This window comes from Cuculus canorus, chromosome 14 (assembly GCF_017976375.1).
Source record: "Cuculus canorus isolate bCucCan1 chromosome 14, bCucCan1.pri, whole genome shotgun sequence".
NCBI lineage: Eukaryota > Metazoa > Chordata > Aves > Cuculiformes > Cuculidae > Cuculus > Cuculus canorus.
In genome coordinates, this window is record NC_071414.1 from 15,823,848 (window position 1) to 15,849,193 (window position 25,346).

General features: G+C 47.7%; 1 protein-coding gene across 1 annotated transcript in view; it reads left to right on the forward strand.

Moving 5' to 3' along the window:
* Positions 1 to 2,482: 2,482 nt before the first annotated feature.
* Positions 2,483 to 25,346, forward strand: part of COL23A1 (collagen type XXIII alpha 1 chain) — a 188,927-nt gene continuing 166,063 nt past the window's right edge. Inside the window, exons 1-2 of the mRNA XM_054079887.1 lie at positions 2,483 to 2,739; positions 7,173 to 7,242. Of these exons, the coding sequence (XP_053935862.1) occupies positions 2,530 to 2,739; positions 7,173 to 7,242 (280 nt within the window). The 5' untranslated portion in view covers positions 2,483 to 2,529. The remainder of the gene's footprint in view (positions 2,740 to 7,172; positions 7,243 to 25,346) is intronic.

Below are 25,346 nucleotides of genomic sequence, written 5' to 3' on the forward strand. Positions count from 1 at the left end.
ATTTACAAGAGGCTCCAGACATGCATCTCTGATTTGGGGATAGAACGTAACTGGGATGAGGCTTGGAAAGGCTATCTTCTGCAAGCAGTGCCACCTCCTGTGCTTGATTTTAACTCATAACAGATGCCCCCTTCCTGGGATGCTGATGTTTACACCGTTGTTTCTTCTCTGTGTGACAGAAAGCAGTCTGTGCCATCCAGGTCAGCAGTGATCTGGTAGGATTGAGGAAGATGGGAGTGAGCTCCTTCTTTTGCTTCTTCCCACAGTACTTTCCACCTCACACCTCCAGAGGCAAAGCCAGGACTTGGATGAGCATATCAGCTCAGCAATGCAAATTAAAGGCAGATGGGGGAAGAAAAGTTTATATGCTGCTATAACTATAAAACTGTAACTATAAAACAGTTCTATCAAAATTAGAAAGGGAAAGATTGTGTGCTTTTGCTTAAGGAGCACTTCTGGCCTTTGTTCATGTTACTAACATGCATTGCACTTGCTCAAGGAGATACATGCTAGAAAAAGATATGCATTATAAAAACCTGTTTAAATTTGATTTCCTTTTCCCAGTGAACTTACAACGCGTTGTCAAGGTTAATACAGCATCCGCAGCGAGGTGCGAAGTAGTTTTGCAGGTCTTGCAGCATCTCCAAAAGGTGTAGGTGTGAAGGGGCACGTGTCCAGCATCCCTGGCTCTCAAGAGGAGCAGCTACGGGGCTGCAAGCGGTTGAGCAAGAGCCAGGTGCCAGGGGTCTGTCTCTAATAGGGCTGATTTCTTCTGGTTGCTGGGCTGCACTCCATGGTTTTATCTTTACAAGGGGAGAGATTTCTATGCACACGCTCTCTGTTGTCTCATTAATACGTTAATATGATCTGGGTAGTTCATAATCTTTGAGTGTTTGGATCAAGCTAGTATTAACTGTCTATCGCTGTTGGTCAATTGTAGTAAGATCCATTCGCATCTTTCTCTGTGCTTCTGATTTTTAGCTATTGTACCTTAAGAATATGGGCTGTAAATCTGTGAATGGTTCAGCCAGGTGGACCAACAGTATGTGTTTCCACAATGGGTCAGTTATACATTTTACTACACATGGATGATAAAAAATAAAGCTGTATTTTAAGAGAACAGAGCAGGCTTTGTCTCAAGTGCAAACAGTGTACAAGATCCAGAACTTCAGAAGCTGAGCTGGGCAGGGGAAGAGTTGAGCTGGGGATTGAACTTCATAGGAAAGAGGATTGAGGTTCTTGGGTAGAGAGCTCAGCTGCCACAATTATGGTCAGTCTTTCCTCTTGTTACAGTTTCTGGGTATTTCTGGAGTAAAAGAGGGCTCAGGGTCTGTGGGTGTGTGTTAGGGCAAGGTGCTTTGCATCCAAGAAGCTCCCTGAAGTGATGGTAGTGCGATCATGCAATCAGTCTTGTAGAGCTCATAAGCAACGTCTTAGAAGGCTCGTAGAAAGGAGAAGGGGAGAAGAAGGTAAGGGAGAAATTGCTCACACCAAAAAAGAATATGTAGTTTTCTTCTGTGTATCTTCAGGGATGTGAAGAAGAGCAGGAAAGAGTTAGAAAACCAGTCTGGCTGATTTGGAGATGGTGGCTACAGCAAACCATTGTGTATATACCACACAGCAGTCTCGCTGTGTGCATGCGTGTTTTACTGACACCACTGCTAATGCAGTGTTCTAACTCCATCCTAGCCTTCAACCATGCATCCTCGAAGCAAGAATTACTCCTAGATGGGCAGGGTTTGTGTCCAGAACACAGAGAATATGTTAGGATTCGCGCAGTATGTGCTCAGAGACTAGACAGGCATTGAGTTAGCTGAGGATGGTTTATAGGCAAGTTAGAAGTTGACATAATGCAGAGGAAAAAGGAAAGGATGCCTGGCAAGGCTTGAGAGTGCTTAGTGCTTATATGTGAGCACCGTTTCTCTCCTTTAAAGGCTCCCTAAATCGGATGGGGCACTTTATTGTGATAAAATGGGTATCATAGAATCGCTTGCTTGGAAAAAACCTTTGAGATCGAGTGCAACCATGCTTGTTCCTTACTAAATCCTATCCCTGAGCACATGTACCCGTCTTTTAAGTCCTCAGCCGCCTCCCTGGGCAGCCTGTATGTTACCACTGGGCTTTGCAGTTGCAATCTCTTCCCTAAGCCACAGCCCGGTCCAACTCGGGGCCGGACCACGGTAAGGAAACACCCCGCATCGCCCCGTGGGGTCCCCGTTTCCGAGCCCCGCGGCCGGGCATCCCCCTCCGGCCGCCCCGGCCCCGCTGGAGGGCGCCCGGCCCGCACCCGCACCGGGGGCACCCGCACCGCTGGGACCCCGGGGGAGGGACCGGCCCACGGGCCGCGCTCGGAGCATCCCCCCCTTCCCCCGGCGCGGGTGGGGGAGGCGGCGGCGGGGGAGCCGCCACCCCCCGCTTCCTCCCGTTTAAGACCCGCGGCAGAGGGGCGAGCGGCGGAGAGCGGGCGCTCCGCGGCGCACGGGGCGGGCGCTGGATGCGGGGGCGGGCGGGCGGCAGCCGAGCGGCGCGATGAGCGCGGGCAGCGGCGCCGCGGCGGGCACCGCCACCTCCGCGCTCTGCCTGCTCCTCTCGCTCACCGCCGTGGCCGTCTGCCTGCTGCTGGGAGCCAAGACGGCCGAGCTGCAGGGACGCCTCGCCGCCCTGGAGGAGCGCGGCGCCGCCGGGCACGGGCCGCTGCTGGATGCGCTGCAGCCGCGCCTGGAGCAGCTCTGCCGCGAGGTGAGGGGCGGCCGGGGTTGGGGCAGTATCTGCGGGCGAGTGGGACCCACGGGCGGATAATGCTCATGGGTGAGCGGGACCCACGGGCAACCATCGCCCGCGGGCGGGCAGCATCCGCGGGACCCACGGGCGGACAATGCTCACGGGCGAGCGGGACTCGCGGGCGGGCATCACCCGCGGGCGCGCAGCTTCTACGGGCAGGGATTGCCCTCAGGCGAGGGGCAGGCATCACCCGCGGGCGAGCATTGCTTACGGGCGAGCAGTACCCGCGGGCGGGCATTGCCCGAGGGAGAGTGGTACCCACGGGCGGGCGGCACTCGCGGGCAGGCAGCATCCACGGACGGGCGCTGCCCACGGGTGAGCGGTACCCGCGGGCGGGCGGCACCCACAGAGGCGCATCGCCCGCGGGCAGGCAGCACCCGCGGGTGGGAGGCACCGACGAGCATCACCCACGTGCGAGCGGGCATCACTCGTGCCGAGCGGTGCCCACGGGCGGGTACCACTCACGCCGGGAACCCCGGGAAGGCGCCGCGTCCTCGCCCCGGCGCGGAGAGCCCGGGGTCTCTCCCTGTGTCACGGGCTTCCCTTTCTCTTTGGGAAAGCTTCCTTTCGCCAAACTTTTCTTGCCGTCTCCATCGATCGGACGGCAGGGAGAAGCCTGGCCCTTGTAATTCAGCAGAGAAAGTGCCCCAGGTGGAAGGCGAGCAGGGTAATGTTTGAGAGCATGGGGCTTTCTCCCTCTTTTTCTATTCACTGACACAGGTAACCCGAGCACTTAAATGCTATTTATCTTCGGATGTAATGGACTATAATTTCCTTGTTAGAAATTTATGAACATGATCCCCGTAATCTGGAGCATCTATCACAGAGTATCTTATGGTCGTGAATGCTGAACTGATTTATGGTGGGTAAAGACGACTGCTAACTGGTAACTCTGCTTGCAATCCCAGGGTTTTCTCAAATTATGCAATTAAAAATAAATCAGTGCCGAAAGATTTCTTCTGCTCAGAGAACAATTTCCCACACTGATGCCCTTCTCCATAACTAAACTAAATCTCTGGGAGAAGTTACACTTGATCTCAGGGTTATATTTCTCCCCTGACTCTGATGTTTAGGTTTGGGGCTTTCTACAGGCAAGAGGACAGAGAGGGCTCTCATCACTCATAGGGAACACTTGAAGATCCCGCAGTTCATTTGCTGGATTTGTGTAAACAGTAGTTCATAAAGTGCAGCAAGATTCAACGGGGCTGCCAGAGGACGCTCCCGGGTGATCAATTCTGACATCTGGGGAAGGTTTTACCCTGGGATTTTATTAATGGCCTGGCTGGGGTGCGAAACACGGTGCTGCATTAAAATCGTTACAGCCACGAAGCCTCAATCGTGCAAAAATGTATTTTTGATGCCTTTATGCCTTCCAGCTGCGAGCGGCTCTGGGGAGCGGAGCTGGTTCGACTGTGCGTGGGGCGGGATGCGAGGGGGGATGGAGGCAGCGCTGGGGGGACGGGGAGACGACCTCTCACGCTGTGTCTTACTGTCGGAGTCACGGCGAGGATGCTGCTGGCACCGCTGCTGTGTGTCCGTTCTCCTGGAAACTCAGTTGCATTGATGAGCCTCGATGAAAGGGAAATGCTAAAAAATATTTTTGTGAAAACCCTGAATACCAGAACAGAGGGGTGCCTGTGAGGAGTAATCACAAAATCTAGTTAACGTCTTTTCTCCAGGCAGGAATTAGCCTGCTGGTCGTGGCAGTGGTTCTGTTCCAATTACTCCAATAAATGTGCTTAGCAATAGGAATGGTTTCTGTGGCACTGCCTAAGATCATGTGCAACCTCTTGCTGAGATTTAGTTAAGTGTGGAAAGCTTGTTTTGTACTGGGAATGCTCAGATGGAGATTGTACAGGGGAAAATAAAGCAAACCCACATAACTGGGTTTCTAATGCAAGAGTGAGCTTGTTGAAACGTTTGGTATGACCAAACTTTTGTCAATACTGAAAGCAAACTTGAAAATGAGAAACAGATTCAGGGAATGCATGGTAGTGATTGTGCTATCTATTAATAGTCATTTTTGATGACTGTATTTATTCGCATTAAAGTTTCGGAAAGTGTCTGTGTCGTGACCCAGCTCCTCTCCGTTACATAAGACCACTCTCGCTCGTCAGGCAACTTCTGTCCTTTCTGTGCCTGAGAGTTTCTGGAGAGTGAGAGAATCTTTCCATCATCATGAACATCAACTGGTGCCTGGGGTCAGTTTTTTTGTTAAATTCTGTGTTGGTCTTCCTTTGAAGTTTACCACAATATTTCAGAAGTGAAACCAAAGCTCCATACACTGTCTGGGCATGACCCAGCAGACTTTGTTCTCTCTCGTTGCTCCAAAAGCATTGCTCCATGTACCAGTCTAGGGGTTTGCTGGCCTAATTTATGGCAGGGCTGCATATAAAGAGCAGCAAATACAACACCAGCACGCTGGCTCTGTTCCTTTTAGTGTTGTTTAAATGTTTGGCAAGTAAAAGGGGATAGGAAATAATAAAGGAAGGGTGAATGTGTAGTTAAGGCAATGAAAACTGATTTGGACAACTAGGATTTAGTTTCTGGCCCGGTGACAGGCATCTGTCTAACTTTGGAGAGATTGCTGATGTTAACGTGGTGAGACCTTGCCCTTCCCTCGGCTGTTCCTTTAGCAGAACACGCTGCAGGGTCCCGCTTTGATGCCCGCCGAAACACTTCCAGCAGCGTGGTCCAAACGTGGCAGCGTCTCCACTTGCTCTGTGTCAAAAACCCCCAATTCGAAGCGCAACGTTTTCATATGGAAGGGAAAATGTTAATGGGAGGATTATAGAAGCATCCAGTTGTTGTAAACAAAGCTGGACCCTTTTGTTCACAAAGGATTTATTGTCCGTGGCAGGCAGAGAGTGTCTGGATTAATCAGTTTCACGACAAGAACAATTCAATGGGAGAACAGAGGACTCGCTCCAGGATTCAGGACTGGAGCAAATCTCCTCTGTTCTTCCCAGTGATCTCTGTTGAACTGAAAGGCTGGAAGAGCCTATTTGCTTTTCCTCAACCATCTTCATCATCCAAATTCCTTTAAAATAAACATAAAACTTGAGTGACTGTCATATTTAGACTGCAAGTGGCTGTCAGAGAAGTCTCTCTAATACTTGCTTGCCACTTCTTGTCAAGGAAAGCATCTGTGCCGCAGGAGGCAGCTGGAACGTTCTGTTATTTACCCTTCCCTTAGGACTACTTCTCTGTCAGGTCCTACAGAACCATGTGGATATTTTGAGGACCTCTTAGCGTCACATCCGAGCAGCTAGAAAGGAATGTATAGGATTTCAACAACAGATAAAACTTCTTAATCCCCAGAATAAAGGGGAAAGAACCTAATTCACAGGTAGCCTAATTCCTGAATGATCCACAGTATCCAAATATTTGAACATAGACTAGGTCATCAGCTGTGTAAAATTCAAGTCTGAACACCCCAAATTCAATAAGTCCTTTGAATTTTCTCTCTTTGAAACGCGGAGACTCCATTTATCAGATTATTGGTTTCTCTCTTGGTAAATACTTCAGGTGAGAACAGGACATTCCTGGAGGACTGAGCGCACAGAGATTGTGGGTGAAGGTGAGATGTCTCCACCCCTGCTGGGCTGCCCGAGCCATGGAGCACTGTGCCTGAACTAATATAACTTACCTGTCATCAGGGCTTATTAACTTGGGCTTGGCGGTGTCCTAAACGCAGGCATGAACATTTTGGTTGGCTTCAAGAGCAGGCAGAGTGCACTCACATCTGTCTGCAATATGCCACGTAGACATTGCTTTAGTTTTGTGAATTTTTCACCCTGGAGATGGGAACACTGGGCTTTGAGTGGACCTCGGGGTGAGCGAACACCCCAGTCTCGCTGGCAGCGCCCACCCCACTGTCGTTCACCTCCTCATCCCTCTCCTAAAGAAGACAGGAGTATTGTACATAGTATGAATTTTAAGTACAAAATCAGCTGAATTGGGTCACATCTGTTGTGAAAGTATCACCCTGCTATGTAACCTCCAGGGTGTTTGGAAGCAGCTTCGCGGCGGCTGCAGCAGGGCTTTCCCTGGGGTGGTTGCCTCCGTGCTGTAGTCGAGCCGAGGGGTTCCCTCTCCCAGCACTGTTCGGGACTAGTAATAGCTGCTCAGGATGAATCCAGCCCACAGTTCTTGGCGCGAGGGACTTTGGGGATGTGCAGCAGTCTGCCTGCCCCATGGGAGGGCTGTAGATGGCCACTTGCTCAGAAACATTCAGTGCTCCTGGGGCATGAGGGATGTCCCAAAGAGGCTGGATGCAACAGAATGAAACTATTACCCCTCACTGGATGGTTTGGCTGTTGGCATGCATGTGCAGCCTCCATTTCGATATAATGCATTCTCTGAATGGCTCTTATTCTTCCTCCAAACAGAAACTGGGTGAAGGACTAGCAAAGCTGCGGACGGCGCGAGAGGCTCCGTCAGACTGCATGTGCCCCCCAGGTAGGTGCAAATGGATCAGCACAGCCATCGCCAGTCTGCCCAGGAGCCACCTACTCGCTGGACCGATGCCCCTGAGAGCTCCTCCTTTCCTATTTTCTGTCTTCCTCCATATGAAGGAAAATGCACAATGTGTGTTTTTTCCAAGCTGAAGTTCACTCTTGTGCTCGAGACCGTTAGCATCTTCCATTGCCTTGCTTTGGCCTGCTTACAGATAAAGGAGTTTGAGGTTTGGACAAAAGCAATGTTTGGCTATAAGAATAGAAGAGAGAATAGCTTTACTCAGTTGTGAGCCCTGGGTGTTGGGCCAAAACAATTTAGAAGTAGTAACAGAATCGCTGGGGCTTAATGCAAGCGTGATAATTAAAAGCTGCAGCCTCTGTGCCTTTCAGGAGGGCAGAGACTTCTCCAGCGCGGCCTCAGCGCGGCCTCGGCGCGGCCTTGCTGTATGAAAGCTGCCACCGATTGTTTAAGTTTCCTCCCAGAGTTTAATGAACTTCTTAAACTGTCAAAATTTCCTGTTCTGCTGTGGAAGTGCATGCTCCTTGGAAACAATAAACAGCTTAGATTAGTTTGTAAAGGAATCTCATTTATAGCAATGCTCCGCTAAGTGCTCTGCTGTCACACTGAGGGCTTTGGGCTGAGGCACTTCAAGTCTTTCCTATTTTTTTTTGTTTCCTTTCCGCAGAAGTAGCAAAAGATGGGTGAAAGATGTGCAGTGCTTTGATGAAGGAGAGTACATAGGCGTGTTAGGAAGCGTCGCAGGCAGCAGATAGATGGTTCAATTCTGGTTTTAAAGTAAAAAACAAACCTTAAATGCTATGAGCAGATGCGTAATAAGCAGATGAGCAGTCTCAGGTTTTTCCTGCCATCCTGGAGATGAATCCTACCAGAAGACACAGCATTAGTCCATACTCACAGGACAGAAAAGATGGACTTCTCCTTCGTAAGAGTATGTGTATTATTTCCAAGTGCCTTGGAAATATTTCAGTAACAACGCTCTTAAACGTGCTGCTGCGCTTGTATTCTTGGTTTTCTAGAGGAAGGGCGCCCCGTATGCCTCACTGCCTTAAAACCAAACCCTGTCAGCTGAGATGCAAATCACGCTTGTTTTCAGTTCTTTAGACGCTGGTGGTCAAATTAGTTTTCTCCTTTCTGATGTGCAGAGCCAACAGAGTCCGTCAGCCTGATGGGGCTCTCGCTCCAGTCTGTGCAATAGGGCCACTACTGATGCGCTTAAGTGCTCAAGAGGCTTTTCCTTTGCTCTGCAGAAAGCAATTGGGATTGAAGAGGCTCCTTTGTGGCCAGGGAAGTCCCAATTTAGTTCTGGGTCACTGAATTTGCTGGCTGCTGTGTTTGAGAGATGGGGGAAGAGGAGAGGGGGGAGGTGTTCCCACGTGCTGCTGAAATGCTCGTTACAGTCATTAGTAACAAATGTCAGAGTAATTAGTGAGCTGAAGGAAGGAGAAGTGATTTCCTGGTGGATAGGAAATGTTGTGGCATTGGTGGCTGCTCAGATGAGAAAATCCCCTCCATGGAGATGGGAGACATGGAGACAGGGAGATGGGGAGATCCTGCCAATCGTGCCCAGAGGGACATGGGGAGCATGACCGACAGCTGCAGGGGCAGCTGGAAGGTGGTCGGTATCCTCAATGCCTGGGCTGGAAGGCTCTTCTCCTTCAGAAACCCCACTAAGCTTAAGAAGTCTTCCTTATCACTGGATTTAAAGCAAACCCCCCGAGGAGCTGCTGATGGTGGTGATGTCTGTGTGCTCATGCCAGTGTGGTCCCCCCCTCCGTGTCTCCTAGGGAAGAGGGGGACTCGCTCCCAACAGACCTGCGGGCAGTGGTTGGAGTAAACTGCGTGCTCAGAGCTCGCTCTGTGAGTGGGGCTTCTTTTAAACAAGACCTGATTTTCCTTGAAATGAGTCCGTTTGGGGTTTTGTTGGAAGTTTGGAGGGCATGTGGGTTTTTGGGATTACTTTGATAAAAGCAACTTGCTATGCATTAAAAGCAGTTTGAGACAAGTTAACTATGAACCCTTTAGAAGACAAATAAGGCTCTTTTATTTTGACTACAGCAAAGCCCTAACTTGGTGCTTGTAAAACAAACAAAAAACCCACCCAAACAAAACGAACACCCCCCTTCAAGGTACTCCCCCCAAAAAAAAACCCAAACTGACCCGTTTTGTGCTGTGTGCTTTGCTGTAAGTCACCTCTTTGGCTGTAGAGTTGGTACAAAGCAGCTGGACATCCAAGATGGGACCCTTGGGGCGTTGTGGGGCAGGTTGAGCTGCAGAGCCACAGGGGCCGGTGGCCAGCAGAGGGGGCTCGGCCGTTTCCCCATGGGCAAGGGAGATGAGAGCAATCATGATATAATAAAGCTTTAAAAATTACTACCCTGGCTCTCAGGAGTGGCATGCTGCACAAAGGTGTCTCCTTAGTTCTCTCAGCATCCGTGTGCTGCTTTGAGTTGAGTCGTTTTGCTTTATTTACTCAACTGAAGCGGTGGGAGGACGATGATGACAACTTCGTGTCGCTTTGGCTCCTTCGTGGTTTGAGCATTTCTGTAGATGAGGGAGAGGAGAGCATCCTTGGGGCGGCTGGGCTCTGAAATGCTTTGATGGGGAGGGTTGGTGACCCCGTTCCAGTGAGGAGTGTGGCCTTTTGGCCCCCCAGCGATGTGGGATGGGGCCGTGGTGGTCCCGTACTGCTGGTGCCGGGCGAGCTCAGGACATGCTGTCACTGTATGTTGGCTCGCTGTGAAACAGCAGCTCAGTATTTTTATTGTCATTCCCAAAGCCAAGCCTGTAACATTTTGTCGAGAGGCCCCTCGTCCCCTTGTGCTCAGCCTCTTTCTCTGGTGGGATCCACACACAGCCTTTCCTGCAAGATAAAATCCAGCAGGTGCAGGACCACTTGTTTATATGACATTTAGGACAACCTCCAGCTGATGGGCACTTGGAGGTGGGTTGAAAGCAAGACTAAAACCTCCTGCCTGCAGACACTTTGTTTGTAGTTGTGTGACCTCTAGCTGTCCTTTTCTTTTCTTTTTTTTTTTCTTTTAAGAAACCTTTTTTATCCCTCCCGCCCCCTTGTAATTTCAAACACAATTTTTTGAAACCCAAAGTGCCAAAGGCTCTTGTTAAATACAGTATTTGCTGTGCCAAAAGTCTTCAGGGTGTGTGAGAAAGCCCCTCAAGAACTCGAGGTGCTGGATGCACCATGGTAGAGGCTGAGAGAAGGAATGTCCTCTTAAATCCAGTAAAAAGAAAGCTTCAAACAAGCCCCAGTCGGCAGAAAATGCCCCGCTCAGCAGCTAGTCCTTGCTGTATTATAGGTGTGAAAATCTCCAGCTTTTGCAGTGTGAATTTCATCGTATGTGTTCTATTTCCGTGAGCCTTTTTATTTAACAGTACCTCTGGATGCTTTGTGCTCCGGAGCCGTAACTCTGAATTTCCTGGCTGCTGGCTGATGCGTAGCTCTGTCTTCATCTTGAATTCACGCTGAGATGGTGTCGTATGCTTTTGAACGTATGTATATATTACAAAACAGTGTTAAATGTTCAGTGTAGTAATCTGATGTTCCAGTTAATATGTGACAAATATTTCCCAATAATGGCTTGGCAGCAGGAGGAGCGGAGTGGTACTGCAGCCTGCAGGACGGCGGATTGCTCCATTTCTCGGCAATTCAAACCATGTGTACTTGGGGAAGCTGATCATTTTAAATCCTCCCTACCTCTGCAGACTCAGCAACTCAAGAGGCTCCCTTGCTGTGCTTATTATTTATATATTTTTTTATTATTTTTAGGGTTTTTGTCATTTTTTACCCTAGCTTTATACACAGGGATCAGCTTTCTCCCGCTTGCTGGGGAGGTTCTGTGGTTCCCAGCAACTTGAAATATCTGCCTCATTTTTACTGCTGTAAATGTTGTCTTCAAGTGTCACTCGCTATCTGTCTTCTCTCCACTTGTCTCCCCAGGTAATTAGCACAAGAGAATTTCCCTAATTGTTGCAGATCAAGGAGGAGAGGGCTGTGCTTGCTTTGTAGTCCTGACAGATGGCAGATGTTTTCCAGCAGGCCAAATGGGATGTGCTGAGCTCTTTGTTTCGCACTCTTGCGTGATAGCAGCTCTCTAGTATTGCTCTCTTTTTACATCTTCAGTACCTGGGTCTGTGGCTCCACATTTCTGAGTCATGAATCCTTCAGGGTAGTTAAATAGGTATGGAAAAGTATTAAACGAAAGCGAGTATTTATTTTTTGTTAGTGGTGATCTCTGCTTCTCTGAGTTGTTTTACATCTACGGAGCTTAGATGTGTTCCTGTCACCTCAAGAGATGCCTTTGCACCTACTGAAACTGTTACAACTCATCATGTTTCTCTAATTTCTATGACGTAGAATGAGACAAAGATCTTCACAACATCTTCAAGTTTTAAAATGTTTCCTAAATCCTCCTTACCTCCTTTCCTACAAGAACCCTGTCCCTTCCCATACCCTGCCAGTCACTTCACTTCACTTCATCTGAGTTTACTTTCTCAGTCTGACTTTACCTGCAGGAGGCTGGGACATCATAATTACGGTAATCATATAAACAGGATTTTTTTTGTTTTACCCTAAACTTAAAAACACAGTCATAACTTTCTGCTGCACAAAAAAAAAAAAGCTGTGCCAAGATTTAAAAAATGAGCTGGGAGCCAAGTGTTAAAGCACCTAAACAACGAAGAGCAACCGGCTGGGGAGGACTTTTGACAAATGGTGCCATTTAAATGCAGGCACTTACTTTGTGTTCAGTGTGTTTTCAAATCTTACAATCTGATCGCAGATCTTAGCAGCTTTTCGAAAAATGGTCTTTGAGCATAGAAATTACTGCTGGCTACCTTCCATCAGCTCCTTCCTGGCGACCATTCCCCAGTCTCTTTTGGATATTTGCGGCAGGCCTTGAGGACATCTGGAGCTGTGTCTGCATGCCACATGTGCGGGAGCCTCCAACCGCCTTCTCCTGGGAGCTACCTGGGATGGACATGGATATCTTCTCTCTGCTGTGGTGGGCCCCCATCTCCTCCTTGGGAACCTTGAAGCTTTGCTGAGGGAGTTGTTTCATGGTTTCGGGACGTTTCCTTGATGGAAACTTATGGGTCACAGGGTTGTTTTCTTGAGTGGTTTGATAGATGGAAAAAAATGGAGGAGAGGGAGTCCTGCTTGGTTTGGCATCTCCTCGCAGCCGTACCGCTCATGCATGTGTTGTACTCTGCTGGGTGCCAGCCAGCAACGGGGAAGGAGCCTGAAGTCGCTCTTGAAAGTAGAGCATTGATATTCTCATGGCCCTGTGGGTTGCTGTGTGTCCAGAGGGGATTGCTGGCACTGCAGGGACCTCATGGCAGTGTCTGGGGGAATTCTGCTCGTGCTGGCTTGCTTTTCTCTATTGCAAAGCCACTTTTGGCTCTGCTCTGCACCCTTTTTGAGGAGCTCGCGGTGGCGGAGGGAGTGGCAGGCGGCAGCCAGGTTTGCAGCAAAGAGAAGGTTTGAGTCTGCGAATTTGGGGACTGCTTTCACATGGAGCCCCCCAGCACGCTGGCGTCCAAGAGGAGGCACGTCCTCTGCTCTCAAAACCCATCCAAACAATAACCTACCAGATCAGCTGCTGTGTCAGCCAGCAGTGACATTTAATGTCCTAGTGAGGTGACATGAAATGCTGGATGTGGCCAGGACTTTCCGAGGCAGGAAATAGCGTGGTACCAGTTTTATTCCCAGAGCTGGCAGCGCCTCTGACACAGAGTCAGAGGCAGGAGCTAAAAGGCAGTCTGGCCTCAAAACCGCAGGGAAACGGGCTGGAGCCATCTCCCAGTGAGACTGTGGCAGTATTTATCCTGGTGGCGTTTGGTGCAGCCCTGGTGTTTGAACACGAAGGCTCAGAGCAGTGCACTGGGAACCAGCCTTTTCCCAGCAGCCTTCGTCTTTAGACCACTTCAGCAAAAATTAATTAAAACTGGTGACATCCATGGGGGAAGGCTTTGAAAATTTATTTTTTCTAAGACTGCCAAAGTTATTTTGAGTGAAATGAAAACTACAAAAATAAACCTGATGACCATATCCTCTGCGAGCGGCTCTGTGTAACTTTATCTTTGTCTTGACATATGAAGTCATTTATCTAGGCACAGATATTTTTTGCCTCCAGCCCCTTCAGCACTGCCTTTGCAGAGAGGAGGCTCTGAAGCAGGTTGGTTCAATGCTCTTGGACTGACTCATCTGGGAGTTTCCCATCAGCTTCCAGTTGGTTTCCTCCTCTTTCTTGTTCAAATCATGAATTAATGTCATTCATGTGAGCAGCAACTTGGCTTTGCAGAATTGATTATTGAAAATAGACTGCGCTTGGCATGATACCTACCGTATCTCCTTAGCATCTCATTGGGCTGGTAGTGTTGTCATCTCCTGTCCATCCTGGGTGTAACAGGATGGGAATGTGTTTCAAACCCAGTGTGCTTTATGTTGATCTTATCATCCATGCAGTGTTGACAGAAGCAGGTTTTAGCACAGAAATGATTTTTAGGCAGTCAGCTACTGCCGATGTATTCCTGAAGCAAGAGCTGCCTTATTTCTCTGCTGCCAAGAAGCTTCAGGCTGATGTTTCATGACTCGTGTTGCACAAATACACTGAAGCAGGGAGGTTCTGTGACTGTTATGCCTCTGCTTTCACTGCATGAGGTGAGTGTTGTTTCATTCCTTATCAGATACTGTTAAATAACTGTCTCTCTGAGGAAGCATCAGCCCAGTCAAAGGCTGGACAAACAGCCCCATCTGCCCCACCAGTCTCTGCCCTTGTCTTCCCACTTGGGAAGTTCCTGACTATCTATAAACCTGGTGTGTCTCTTGTTTTGCCGTTCAGAGACCAGAAACATTGCTCTTACCCTGGTGCTGCTTGTTTGCTCCTGTTTTGTTGCTCTAAAAGATGGTCATTTGTTTTACTTTCTAGGGTTGCAGGGCAGTAAGTGAATCTTTAAAGAATCCAAATATATCTCCAGCACTCCCATCACTCCAATCAGGGCTGGAATTAATCCCCAAGGGACGAATCTGTCAGTAGCTTTTGGGTTGTTTTACAGATGTCTGGGCAAGAGAGTCTCTTTCGGTTCTTGTTAAATAGAGTTTCTTTAAAGGAAAGCTGAACTCCAGTACCTAAATAGCATGTCTTCATGTGGCCAAATTTACTCATCCTTCAACCTTCATGTTTTCTTGGGGTGGGAGGAAGATAAATTGGAGATTGAGACCCTTGGCTGGCTGTAGCTGAGAGTCCTAATGGGATTTTCACCAAATAATTAAGTTGCAACAGTTGCTCGCTGAGGAGCGTGACTTGCCGGGCTTGTGAGGGCCTGGGCGTGAATACAAACACCAGCCACAAGTGTGGATCGCTGCACGTCTGTCTTGCCCCCACACTGCCAACCCAAAACTCAAGCCAGGCATTGACTATGCCAGCTGGGATCATACTTAAAGCTCCAGGTTTTGCAATAATCTGAGTGAGTGGAAGTTTTTGAGCACGAAAACCCTACTTTTGTTGGAGTCTTCAGTAGCTGCTGAGTCTGGCACATCCCAGTCTTAATCGTGACTGTGGACCAGGGTTTACCTTTATGTAGCAACTGGCTATCTAGATTAGCAGTGAAATTATTTCTATTATCATGTCTGATATGCAGAGCGCCCGGACCTTATTCCATGGAAGGCAGTGTGACATCAGCAAGTTTGTCCCCAGATGTCTTAAGGGGGTGGCAGTTCTCCTGCATCCATGTGACTGAGTACTCCTGTGCTTTCCTTTTCCATGAAGCCGGTCTGGCTGCAGGAAATCACTGAAAAGCTGTTTTACAACCAGCCGGAGTGGAGGCTTTGGCTATGCGTTTGTCCATCTGTGGTTGTGAGGAGTTTGGAGACAGCATTGCTGCAGTGGTGTCCCTGGGGTGCCAAGGATTGGCAGAGGTGCTGTGGCTGTACCTGGCTGAGTTCGTGCTGGATGTGCAGGAACTGACCTCGATATGCACGTGCACAAGCACATCAGTCTCTGAGTGACAGGTCCTCGTGATGACGCTGCGTGGAGAAGAAGCTTGGGGAGACACATTCGGTTGCCAATCTTTTTTTTTTTAATTGCACCTGTCCTGCCATTATAAACTAGACATTAAAAAGGCCAGATTTCTTTTTGCTTTTCTAAATCGGACTCAACAGGCAACAATTCTTGTCATTTCCCAGCTATGACCCCATGGTAATCCCACCGCTTGTAAGCAGCATCCAGCCCTGGGGGTACGCAATCATCTCTGCAGGCTGTAGCTTTCCAGCCCGAGAATGAGGATGGTGGGCGCAAGCATTTGCGTTAATGCAGCCTCGCAGGTTACAACAATGTGGTTTGGGGGCCTAATTAAACCTCCACCTGTTCTTCATTTGTCACCATCAGTCTTTGTTTTATCATGTGGCAGAAGATACGCTGGTGCCAAGATACTCCTGGGCGCTCCGATTTGGCAGCCTGTGCAAATACAATGTGCTTCTTGGGTTTCATCCCTACGGCAGATGAATTGAGCTCACAGCCTTTTGTACAAGGGAGGCAAAGCGCTGCTGGAAACGCAGGGGATGGCAGGTCCTGAATGTCCCGCTGCCCACCCACTACGTGCTCGTTTGCTTTTTAGAATGTGACTTAGAGGGGCAAGAAGGGGAAGAAACAGCACGTGCAGGATGACTCAAGTGCAGCCAGGGAGCTCATGGAAGGCCCTAAAAAGAGTCTGTCACGGGGTTAATTTGGTGCCAGAGTCCACCTTTTCCTACAAATTCAATTTGCAGTGGAATGGGTAAAAGACCTCACATTCATCTTCTAGGGCTTCCTACGGCCACACTGAATCTTGGTTGGGGTAGGGATTTGGAGCTGTTGATTGCATTTGAAGCTGTTGTTCATGGTTTTGGCTCATGTTTAAATTTGAGCTATTTATTTATTTGTTTATTGAAGTCATTAAGAGAGCTTGTCTTCTGCTAAATGGTGGCTGCCCTTTATGGTCTATTTTTTCAAAATGATTGCAGTCATGACAAGACTTGAAGGCCTAGAAAAGCCAGTCTTTATGTGAGGATGGCTATGTAACACAAATTACTTTTTAACCCTCCTGCGTGACTCCATGGCAAGAGCCATTGACCCCTGACAGCACACGACTTCATCCATCAGAAGGTCCATTTTGGTGCAAGTTGACTGGCACCATTTATGTCAAGACGACTCCAGTTGTGGACTCTGCTCCAGCCCACGTCATATTGCCTATGCGCTTGCAAGAAATCCCACGTTTCTCTCTTTGCTTCTGGCTCTTTGTAGCATGACTGTGATCATTTGCTCTACGATGACTGTGGAGGTCTGGGTGGACCTCTTAAACTCAAGCTCTGTGCACCACATAGAAAATTTACGCCCCTTGCCCCAGGCTTTTGGGCAGCTTCCCAGCAAGTATGACATAGAGATGGAATTATTTACACAGAAAAATTAAATAGGCTCGATGGCATTCCCAACCATCTGTATGCTTGTGGTCAGACTTCTAAAAAAAATATGAGTAGAGATGAGGTCTATCAGTACAGCACATCTGGAAACTTTTTTTTCTGGCTTGAGTTAGTCTGGGTTTTCTCCCCGTTTTGTGCTGTCTCTGAGCAGTCTCCATTGGTGCTACTCCAGCGTGCGACGCGCTTGGTGTAGGAGGATTGAGCAGGTTTGTACTGCTTCACTGCTATGAGATTGAAGAGCTTGGACAAGATGTTGAACAGATTTTGCTTCTTTTTTTTTTTTCCCCAGCAGATCTGTCTGGAAGATGAGAACAGTTGGTATTGATATGATCTGCTTCATATTTGGGGAAGCTTTGGCAGTAACTACAACCAAATAATGACACTTCTGGGTTCCTGTTGTGCAAACATTTAAATATGTTCAACCGTGTTGCCCAGAGACCCTGTCAAGAGACTAATACACTGTCCCAGGAGTCTTGAGGGCATGGCTGACTGCAAAAACAGGTCCTGGTAGGGAACTGTACGGAATGTACATCCCATGTCTTAAGAGAAAGCCTGGCTTTTTGGCTACTGGCAGCTGCTGCTAGCTTGTCTGAAAACAGCTGGTTACTTATTGGAGGAGGATTAGATAGGAAACATGCTGTTAGTTGTGTTTTGTATGCTGTTGGTGTGGGTGATGCTGCTGTGTGTGCCGTGGATGCAGCGACTTCTTGTGATCATTTACTTCTTTAAATTTTTGTCCTAAACTTTGCATTCTAAACCACAGCTTTTCCAGCTCAGTCCTGGAAGGATTGAATCAGGGGTTATCCTTGTTATTGGGGTGACTGCTACATGTGCGTCTGCCCCTGCCCTAATCCTGGGTGTGTGTCGATCCCACGCTGCAGCACAGTGCCAAAGCAGAGATGCCTTGACCCCAGGCAGAAGTTGGCCGTGCTTTTCTTTTCTGCTGCATTTTCTTCTTTTTATTCTATCAATCTATCTTTTTTTTGTGGATCAAGACTGTATAAAAGTCTTATTTTAATTCCAAAGATAAGTTTAAATTCCCCAAGAAGGGGAGTTCAACTCTGACTTGAGAGTTCATGCAGACCACTTTGACTTTAAGGATAAAAGCACTGCGTTTTAGCTCCTTGTGGGCTGCTTTAATGTGAATTGAGCCAGACTTTAAGGAACTCCATTTCATTTTCAGAGTGAAAAGATTCACAGTCTTTAAACCATTTCTTCACACAGATGTAAGGTCAGAGTGCATCGGTGCCTCACAGCATCCGCAGGCACTCAGTCATGCCCTGGTGCTGGGGGCAGACGGCCGTGCTGGAGATGATCAGACACGTGAGGTCTGGAGTATCTGGAGGAGCAGGAGCACAATCACCGCCCTGGTTTGGCTCCCCTTGGTTATAGCAACAAAGACACATTCAGGCCTTTGATAAAAGCCAGGCTTCTCTGCTTTTACGCACACACAAACTGAAAAAAAAAAAAAAAAGGCAGAGAAGGAGAGGCCGTGTGTTTTTTTAAAGTAGGGAGTTGGGATTTAGCAAGAAAAAAACCCCAAACCTCCTTTTTTTTTTTTGATTTAACAAGAGGATCTGAAGTTGGAAGCATCCTTTCTCCAACTCTTTCACCCCATCAGGTCAGTGGACATTTCCAGCCCCCTCCCTCCCTGGACACAACCCCCTTCTCTTCAGCCCCGTGGTAGTGTTTATAAAGAGGAAAGAGTTTTATAGACATACATATCTATATCCCATCCCATATATAATCCCATATATATGTTTATATACTCTTTAGTTCTTGTTAAGTGGCAAAGCAAAATGCAATGAAAGCAGAGGAACAGGGAGTGACAAACCTTTTCCTCAGTGAATAAATGCCCTTCCCCTTTCACTGGGTTTTATTCTGAGCTTTGCTTATAGCAGATTTTAGCTCCTCTTTGCTCCAGACTAGCCCTGACCGGCAGCTCTGTGCCAAGAGCTCATCCATGGGGGATCTGGTTGTGGGGAATAGGTGAAATTAGGTGGCTTCATCCTGATTTGATAAAAGCTCTGATTATCTGTTGTTTGAACTTAACGGTCTGTTGAACTGTTTTGCTTTAAAAGTGATTCTATACTTAATTTTGGAAGTTTTGCCTGGTGCAGTTGAGGATTCCCTATGGCTGTACCAGTGCTGTGAGTCTATGCTTTTACTACCCTGAATTTCAGCCACTCTACACAGCGACCTCAGTGCTGCTGGCAGGAATCCTGTGCAGAGCCACTGTAATGAACTGGCACTGACAATCCTGGCACTCGTGCCCTGAGGAGCTCAGCATTTACCAATAAATGTTGAAAATATTGGCTTTTTCTCGGGTGCAAACCTGCGCACCCTCAAGGGAGAGGAAACACGTGTATCAAAGCGGTGTCATTTAAGATCTAAAAACCCATTTTGTAGCACCATCATGTGCAGGAGGGCTTGATAGAATCATAGAATCAGCAGGTTGGAAAAACTTCTTGGATCATCGAGTCCAACCATTCCTATCTGCCACTCAACCACTTCCCTGAGCACTTTGTCTACCTCTCTTTTTAAACCCCTCCAGGGATGGTGACTCCAACCCCTCCTTGGGCAGCCTCCGTCAGGGCCTGATGACCCTTTCTGTGAAAAATTTTTCCCTGCTATCCAGTCTGACCCTCCCCTGGCGGAGCTTCAGGCCATTCCCTCTAGTCCTGTCCCCTGTCACTTGGGAGAAGAGCCCAGCTCCCTCCTCTCCACAACCTCCTTTCAGGCAGTTGGAGAGAGCAATAAGGTCTCCCCTCAGCCTCCTCTTCTCCAGGCTAAACAACCCCAGCTCTCTCAGCCACTTCTTGTAAGACTTGTTCTCCAGCCCCCTCACCAGCTTCGTTGCTCTTCTCTGGACACTCTCCAGAGCCTCAACATCCTTCTTGAAGTGAGGGGCCCAGAACTGGACACATGATTTGAGGTGCGAATGCTTTTGCTGCTGTCCTGACATGCTGTCAGCCCCAGTGGGGAGGGTCCTGGACCTCTAAACACCTCACAGCATCGTCCTCAGGGCAAAATAATACAAAATATTTGTTAGGATTTAAAACTTTTTATTGAAGCTTTTAATGCAGTTTTAAAAAAAAAAAATAAAATCCTGATGCACGTTTAAAAAGCGATGAAATAAACACATTACTTCTCTTAGTTTTATAGTTCATGGTCCTTTTTCATGGTGAAAGGAAGAGCAGTGCTGACCACCAGCCTGGGAAGCAGTGGAGCTGTGCTGCTCCAGGGCTGTGACCCCAGAGGCACTTAGGGCAAGGACCTCCCCACCTTGCCTGTGGCTTGAGACGCCCTCTCTGGAGGCTGAAAACCATAATGCTGAGCCTGTGTTGCCAGATTATTCCTTCTCCCCTCTCTCACATCCCCTCTGCCCCCAGGAATGGCCCCAAACTGGCTGCTGCCTCTTCCTGAAGGGCCAGGGAGAACACCAGGAGCATCTCTCCCCTCCTCTGAGTATCTCAGGGACGGGAACAGAAAAAGACAGTGGGGCTGCTCCCCCTCTTGTTGCAAAGGGGAGCGTTGCTTGGTGAATGCTTTTCCTCTATGCACACACAACCTATTAAGAAGCAGTGCTGTCACCTGGTTTTGATGGTAATTTTGCACAGCTGCTGCTTTTGATGTACCATCCTCATCCCAGGTGTGTCTGAGGGGGGTTTTTCCCGCCCTTCCGGCAAAGCCTGGGCTTGGTGGGCTCTTGTGAGGTCTCACAGTGTTCTACTGAGTTTTTGTGGGGTGTTTCAGCGGCGTGGATGGGGTTCCAGGCTGGTGGGATCTGACTCTGCGCTCCCTATGGCTGAGGTGAGTCTCCTGGTGTTTGTTGTTTCTCAGTTCTTGAGGTGGTGCTGCAAAGGGACGATTTGTAAGTGCGTGCTCGGGCTGATGTTGGTTGGGATTGCCGTTTGGCCTGGGAATGAGAGTTATGTACAGGTGTCTTTAATGTATTTGATCCTTCTGCCAGGAGAAGGGGTGAAAATGTAAAAGGAGTGAAACTCAGTGCAAGCAGGCAGGAAAGCAGAGGTGTGTGTGTATTTATGTACGCGCATGTGTGCAGAGGAGCTCATATATAAGGTCTGGTCCGTGCGTAGCTGTTGAAGCAGTCCGAGTGCTATCTCAGAAGCCTTTTATGTTTTCCATGTTGACGGTATGGGGCTGTAACAAGGCTCTCTGTGCCCTCTTTGCTGCAGGAGGTGATGCGCTGCCCGGTGGGGACTTTTGGTCTGACCAGGGGCACAAATGTGTTATTTTGAAGTCTGTTTTAGCTCCTCTCCTCTGGAGCTTGATGTCTGCTGGGTGCAGCCCATGCTGTAATTGGTGAACGTGAGAAATGTCAAACAAATGCGTGCCTTAAGGAGAAATCCTTTAGAAAGGTGAAGCGGCCCAACTTCAAGATGTTAACCCATAGAATGCTTCTGAGGGGTCTTCACCTTCCTGGCTGGTTTTTTTTCCCATGTAAAATATTCTTTTTTTTATTTCTTATGTAAAATATTCTTTTTTTACTCTGGAATAGCTGCAGAGCCTGTTCGTATTCTCTCACCCTCCTGAGCATGTGGTTTCACTGGAGACCCCTGTGAGCCACCACTGGTAACCCACCTGGTCGGTTGGTAAAAGAAGAGGTATCTGAGTGGTTGAGGTGGAAACCTGGGAATGGAGTATTTGAGGAGCACCTATTTCTTTCAGTGGACATCCCAGCTTGGTGAAGAGCAGGAGCTTGGTCCTGGTGAAACAGCAATGTGGGGTTTTTGTAAGAATGGCAAAGTACTGGGTTGTAAGCCCCAAAAGGTGGCTCCTAGAGGTGAAGAGGTTTTCCAGGCAGTGAGGGGGTAGTTAGTAGTAACGCTAATTGGCTTCTGTTTGGGGCAGCCTTTCCAACTTGGTTATGTGACTGCGCTATTGTCTTTGGGAATTTTTTTTCCTTCTTTTTTTTTTTATGGATTGTCTATATTGGGGCAGGGTGGAGTCGGGGAAACCTTTATGGATGAGGGAATCATCGTCTGGGGTGAGTGTTAGAGAACATAAGCCCCCAAAACTCCAACATCAAGCCCCAATCTGGAAAGGCATCCTGTTCTGTGGTGGGCAGGGGTTGCTAATTGCCGTTCTGCTGCTCAGCTCGTGACTCTTGGCTGGGCTGGTGGATGTGGAGGTTGTTGCTGATGGGTGCCAGCTTGAGTGTGGTCAGTGCCAAGCTCTCTGCTCTTAAACCTCAGTATTAACTGGTAGAAGTTAGCAATAGCCTGCCTTAATGTAATATGGGGCCCTGGGTTTAAGCCATTAATTCTTCTGCTTGGGGCTGTACCCTTGCCAAGGAGTAACGAACAGCTTAATGAACGGGGCCAGCTGAAATACAGCTCTCAGCTGGGAGACTGATGGGGGACCTCTCTGATCAAGGCCACTTAGTGAAGCTGTTTCCACTCAAATTAGGACACGCTGACAGGGCCTGTGGATGATACAGCCGTTAGCACCTGAGACATTGAATAATAATGCGTGTTAAGGGCAATTTGTACTTATCTGATAGCTTGAAGTGCAAAAGCTGGAAGAAGGAACATGAAAGGATGGAGGCTCAGCCCAGGATCAGGGGGTTTGATTTCCCTCTCCCTGCTGCCAGGGTTTTGATGGGGAGCCAGGAATGCTGCAGGCTGTGAAATGTTTTTGTTTCGCTTCATTGGGTTTGTGCAGCCAAGTCCTAATCAGGGCTGTCATTTCCAGGGAGAGAAAACGGGAGGTCTGTGTTTTGAACACCTCTGTGAGACTGTTGCAGGAAAAGGGTCCTTCCCAGTAGTTTTAAGAGAGCTAAACATTGCTGGATGTTCTTTTTCCCCTCTTAAAATGCCTTTTTATTTTAATAAGCAGCGCAAAATGATTTGCTGGTTAGAGCCATAAGTGGCAGAGAATGGGGCAGTGCTGAAGGTTCCCAGTGCCAAGCATCGCGTGCAGCACTGATCATCTGGAGAGCTGCAGCCAAAATCTGCTTCTTCCAGCTTATCTAGGTGAAAATACATCAGAGATGAACATGTGCCACTGTCTGCTTTTTTTCTGGGATCAGCCTAGATATATGAATGTCGCTAATGTGTTATCATTTAAGTCTCTAATTTCTGTTCATATGCAACTCTTCAGCTCTCATCTATAAATAATCCATCTTAAATTGTGACTAGCCAATAGAAATTGTTTGTTTGCAGATATTATTGGCTGGAGGAGCCCTCTTTGGTGCACTTGTCTTCCTTACCAGTTTATATATTTTGACATGTCATTTCCTTCGTGGTCTTCTCGCCCCCTTCAAAATGGATTTGCGTATGAATAATCAAAACCAAAAAGAGACAAAACTCCATCATAAATGTCTTTCACATTGGGCAAGACACGACTTTAGGGGGAAAGACGCTGATGCAGTCCGTAATTCAAATATCGCAGACAGACTGCCTGGGCATGAAAGGGAAACCTGCTCCACAGCTCCAGCTCCTCTCCCATCTCATCATCTCTTACTAAATGCTCTACCTGCTGCCCTTTCTTGAACCTCCACTCAAAAGTGCAGGAGGGAACCATTGAAGTAGACGGGAATATGTATTTTTGCAGTGAGTTGCTTAAGGACATTGATTTATTCAGCAAGACCATCCACCTCCAACAGCCTTCGGTGCAGCCCATGCCTGCTGAGCCCTTGCCTTACCTTGCACTGTTGAGTTAATCCCAGGTCTCTTTGCTGTACGCAACAAGCCAGTTGTAATTTAAGGTAGCTCCTCATGGGAGTGTAACTTTTAAACCTCGGGTTGCAGTCAGTCCCGGTTCTTGCTTTTGTTGGTCAGCATTGGTTCTGGTTATTGTTAACAGATTTATTTATTCTTTATTACGATTGAAAGGTTTTTATTAGGACCTAGAGATTTTTATTAGGCTTGTGTATGCATTGATTTGTCCAATTTTTGCAAAGTCTCTTGTTGAACAGATCACCCAGAAGATCGTATGTCCTGCAGGAGGTTTAACTGTATATTCTGTAATGTTGTGGTACCACTCCTTAAATAGATTGACCTTTCAGTTCCAGTTCTGCTCTCTTCTGCCAAAATAATTTCCTCCTTACTCTGGTTCATATTATCAAATCATGAAGCCATTAGTTCCAGTTCTCGGTAAGGTCGCTGCTGTCCAAATCTGGGCTTCACTTGAGCTTTATGAAACTTGTGATTATTTGCACAGCCCGAGGCGGAGTACGGGGGGAAAATGAGATACAGGATTGAATAGTTCCGTAGATGAGAAATGAGTATGGTTTTAAAAATGATTTTCTTTTTATTTGGATCATGGCAGTGTGTGCCGGGGAGCTCAGGGTGTGGTGCCTACATGACGGGGATAAGGCAGGCTGTGCATCCTCTGTAGGAAAATGCAGCGTTGCTGCCTGGCGCTGGTTATGCTTGTGGGGAGCTGGAGGGCTCCACTACATACCATCTGCATCCCTGCACAGCCATGTGGATACCACTGGGCTGTGACACCTCCTGCTTTGCAGCAGGGACTTTTAGGAGGAAATAAATTGATTGCATTTTGGTAAAAAATTGGGATGTGTGTATTTCTTCTTTTCTCCCCTCATAATTATTTGTTAAAAATTCTATTTGAAAATGTTGAAGCGTTATTTCAAACACTGACATAAGGAAACTTTTATTAAGCTTTAATTTGCTACACCCCTCCCCCTGCTACATATAGACAACCCAAATGAGCAAACGGTCCTTTAGGAACCTGGCTTGCTCTTGCTTTCTGGGCTCTTCTGGATTTGCAGGTTATTGAGTGACCCGAGTCAGAGAAGCAGGAGCAGTGTAGCTCCTGTTGTCACAGCACTGCACCTCCTCTGTGACTCACACCAGCATAGAAGACCTTGCGGAAATCATGAGGTTGCTGGAATCGAAGGTGTCCCTGTGATTTACTTTTAAAAAATAAAATAAAAAAACCCACCAAAAAACCAAATACAAACCCTAAAACAACAACAAAAAAAACCCAACACGCTGCCACTCCCCAAAAAATCCCACAGTTTTGAGTATTCGTTTTCTTTGGCTTTGAGTGCATTATTCTGATGATGTTAGTCTGCTGTAAGCATCCCCCTACAAGTGTGCAGAGTCCAGTGCGAACGTGCAAAAGGTGAATGGAAAACTGCTGTACTGAACAGCCTTAACTTTGTTCTTTCACACGGCAATAGCGTCTAAAATTGTTACTGAGACTCCAAGAAGCACTGTTTTAGTGATTGAAGCATGTCTGAACAACACAGATGAATTTTGTCATCTGATGTCATACCTTCACAAACAGGACTTCTTGCAGGTATTTGCCTACCGAATCCTAATTACTAACTTAGCTAAAGGTGCCCGCTCGCGGCAGATTCACAGCTGATGCACATCATTCTGAGGGATGCTTCAAGGTATTGCTGCTAGTGTGGCAGAAGGAAAAAATTTGGGATGGAAAGGTGGGCAAAGTGGCAAAAAGAGTGTAAAAACTGCTAGATCCTTGTAATAGCTGTAATAGTATATGAAATATTGGCTCACACTGAATGAGGAGATGGTCTTGGCATAATGCAGCAAAGAATATGACTTCTAAAAATGTGTGGCTTTTCTTTAGATTTCCTTTTAATACACTAAATAAT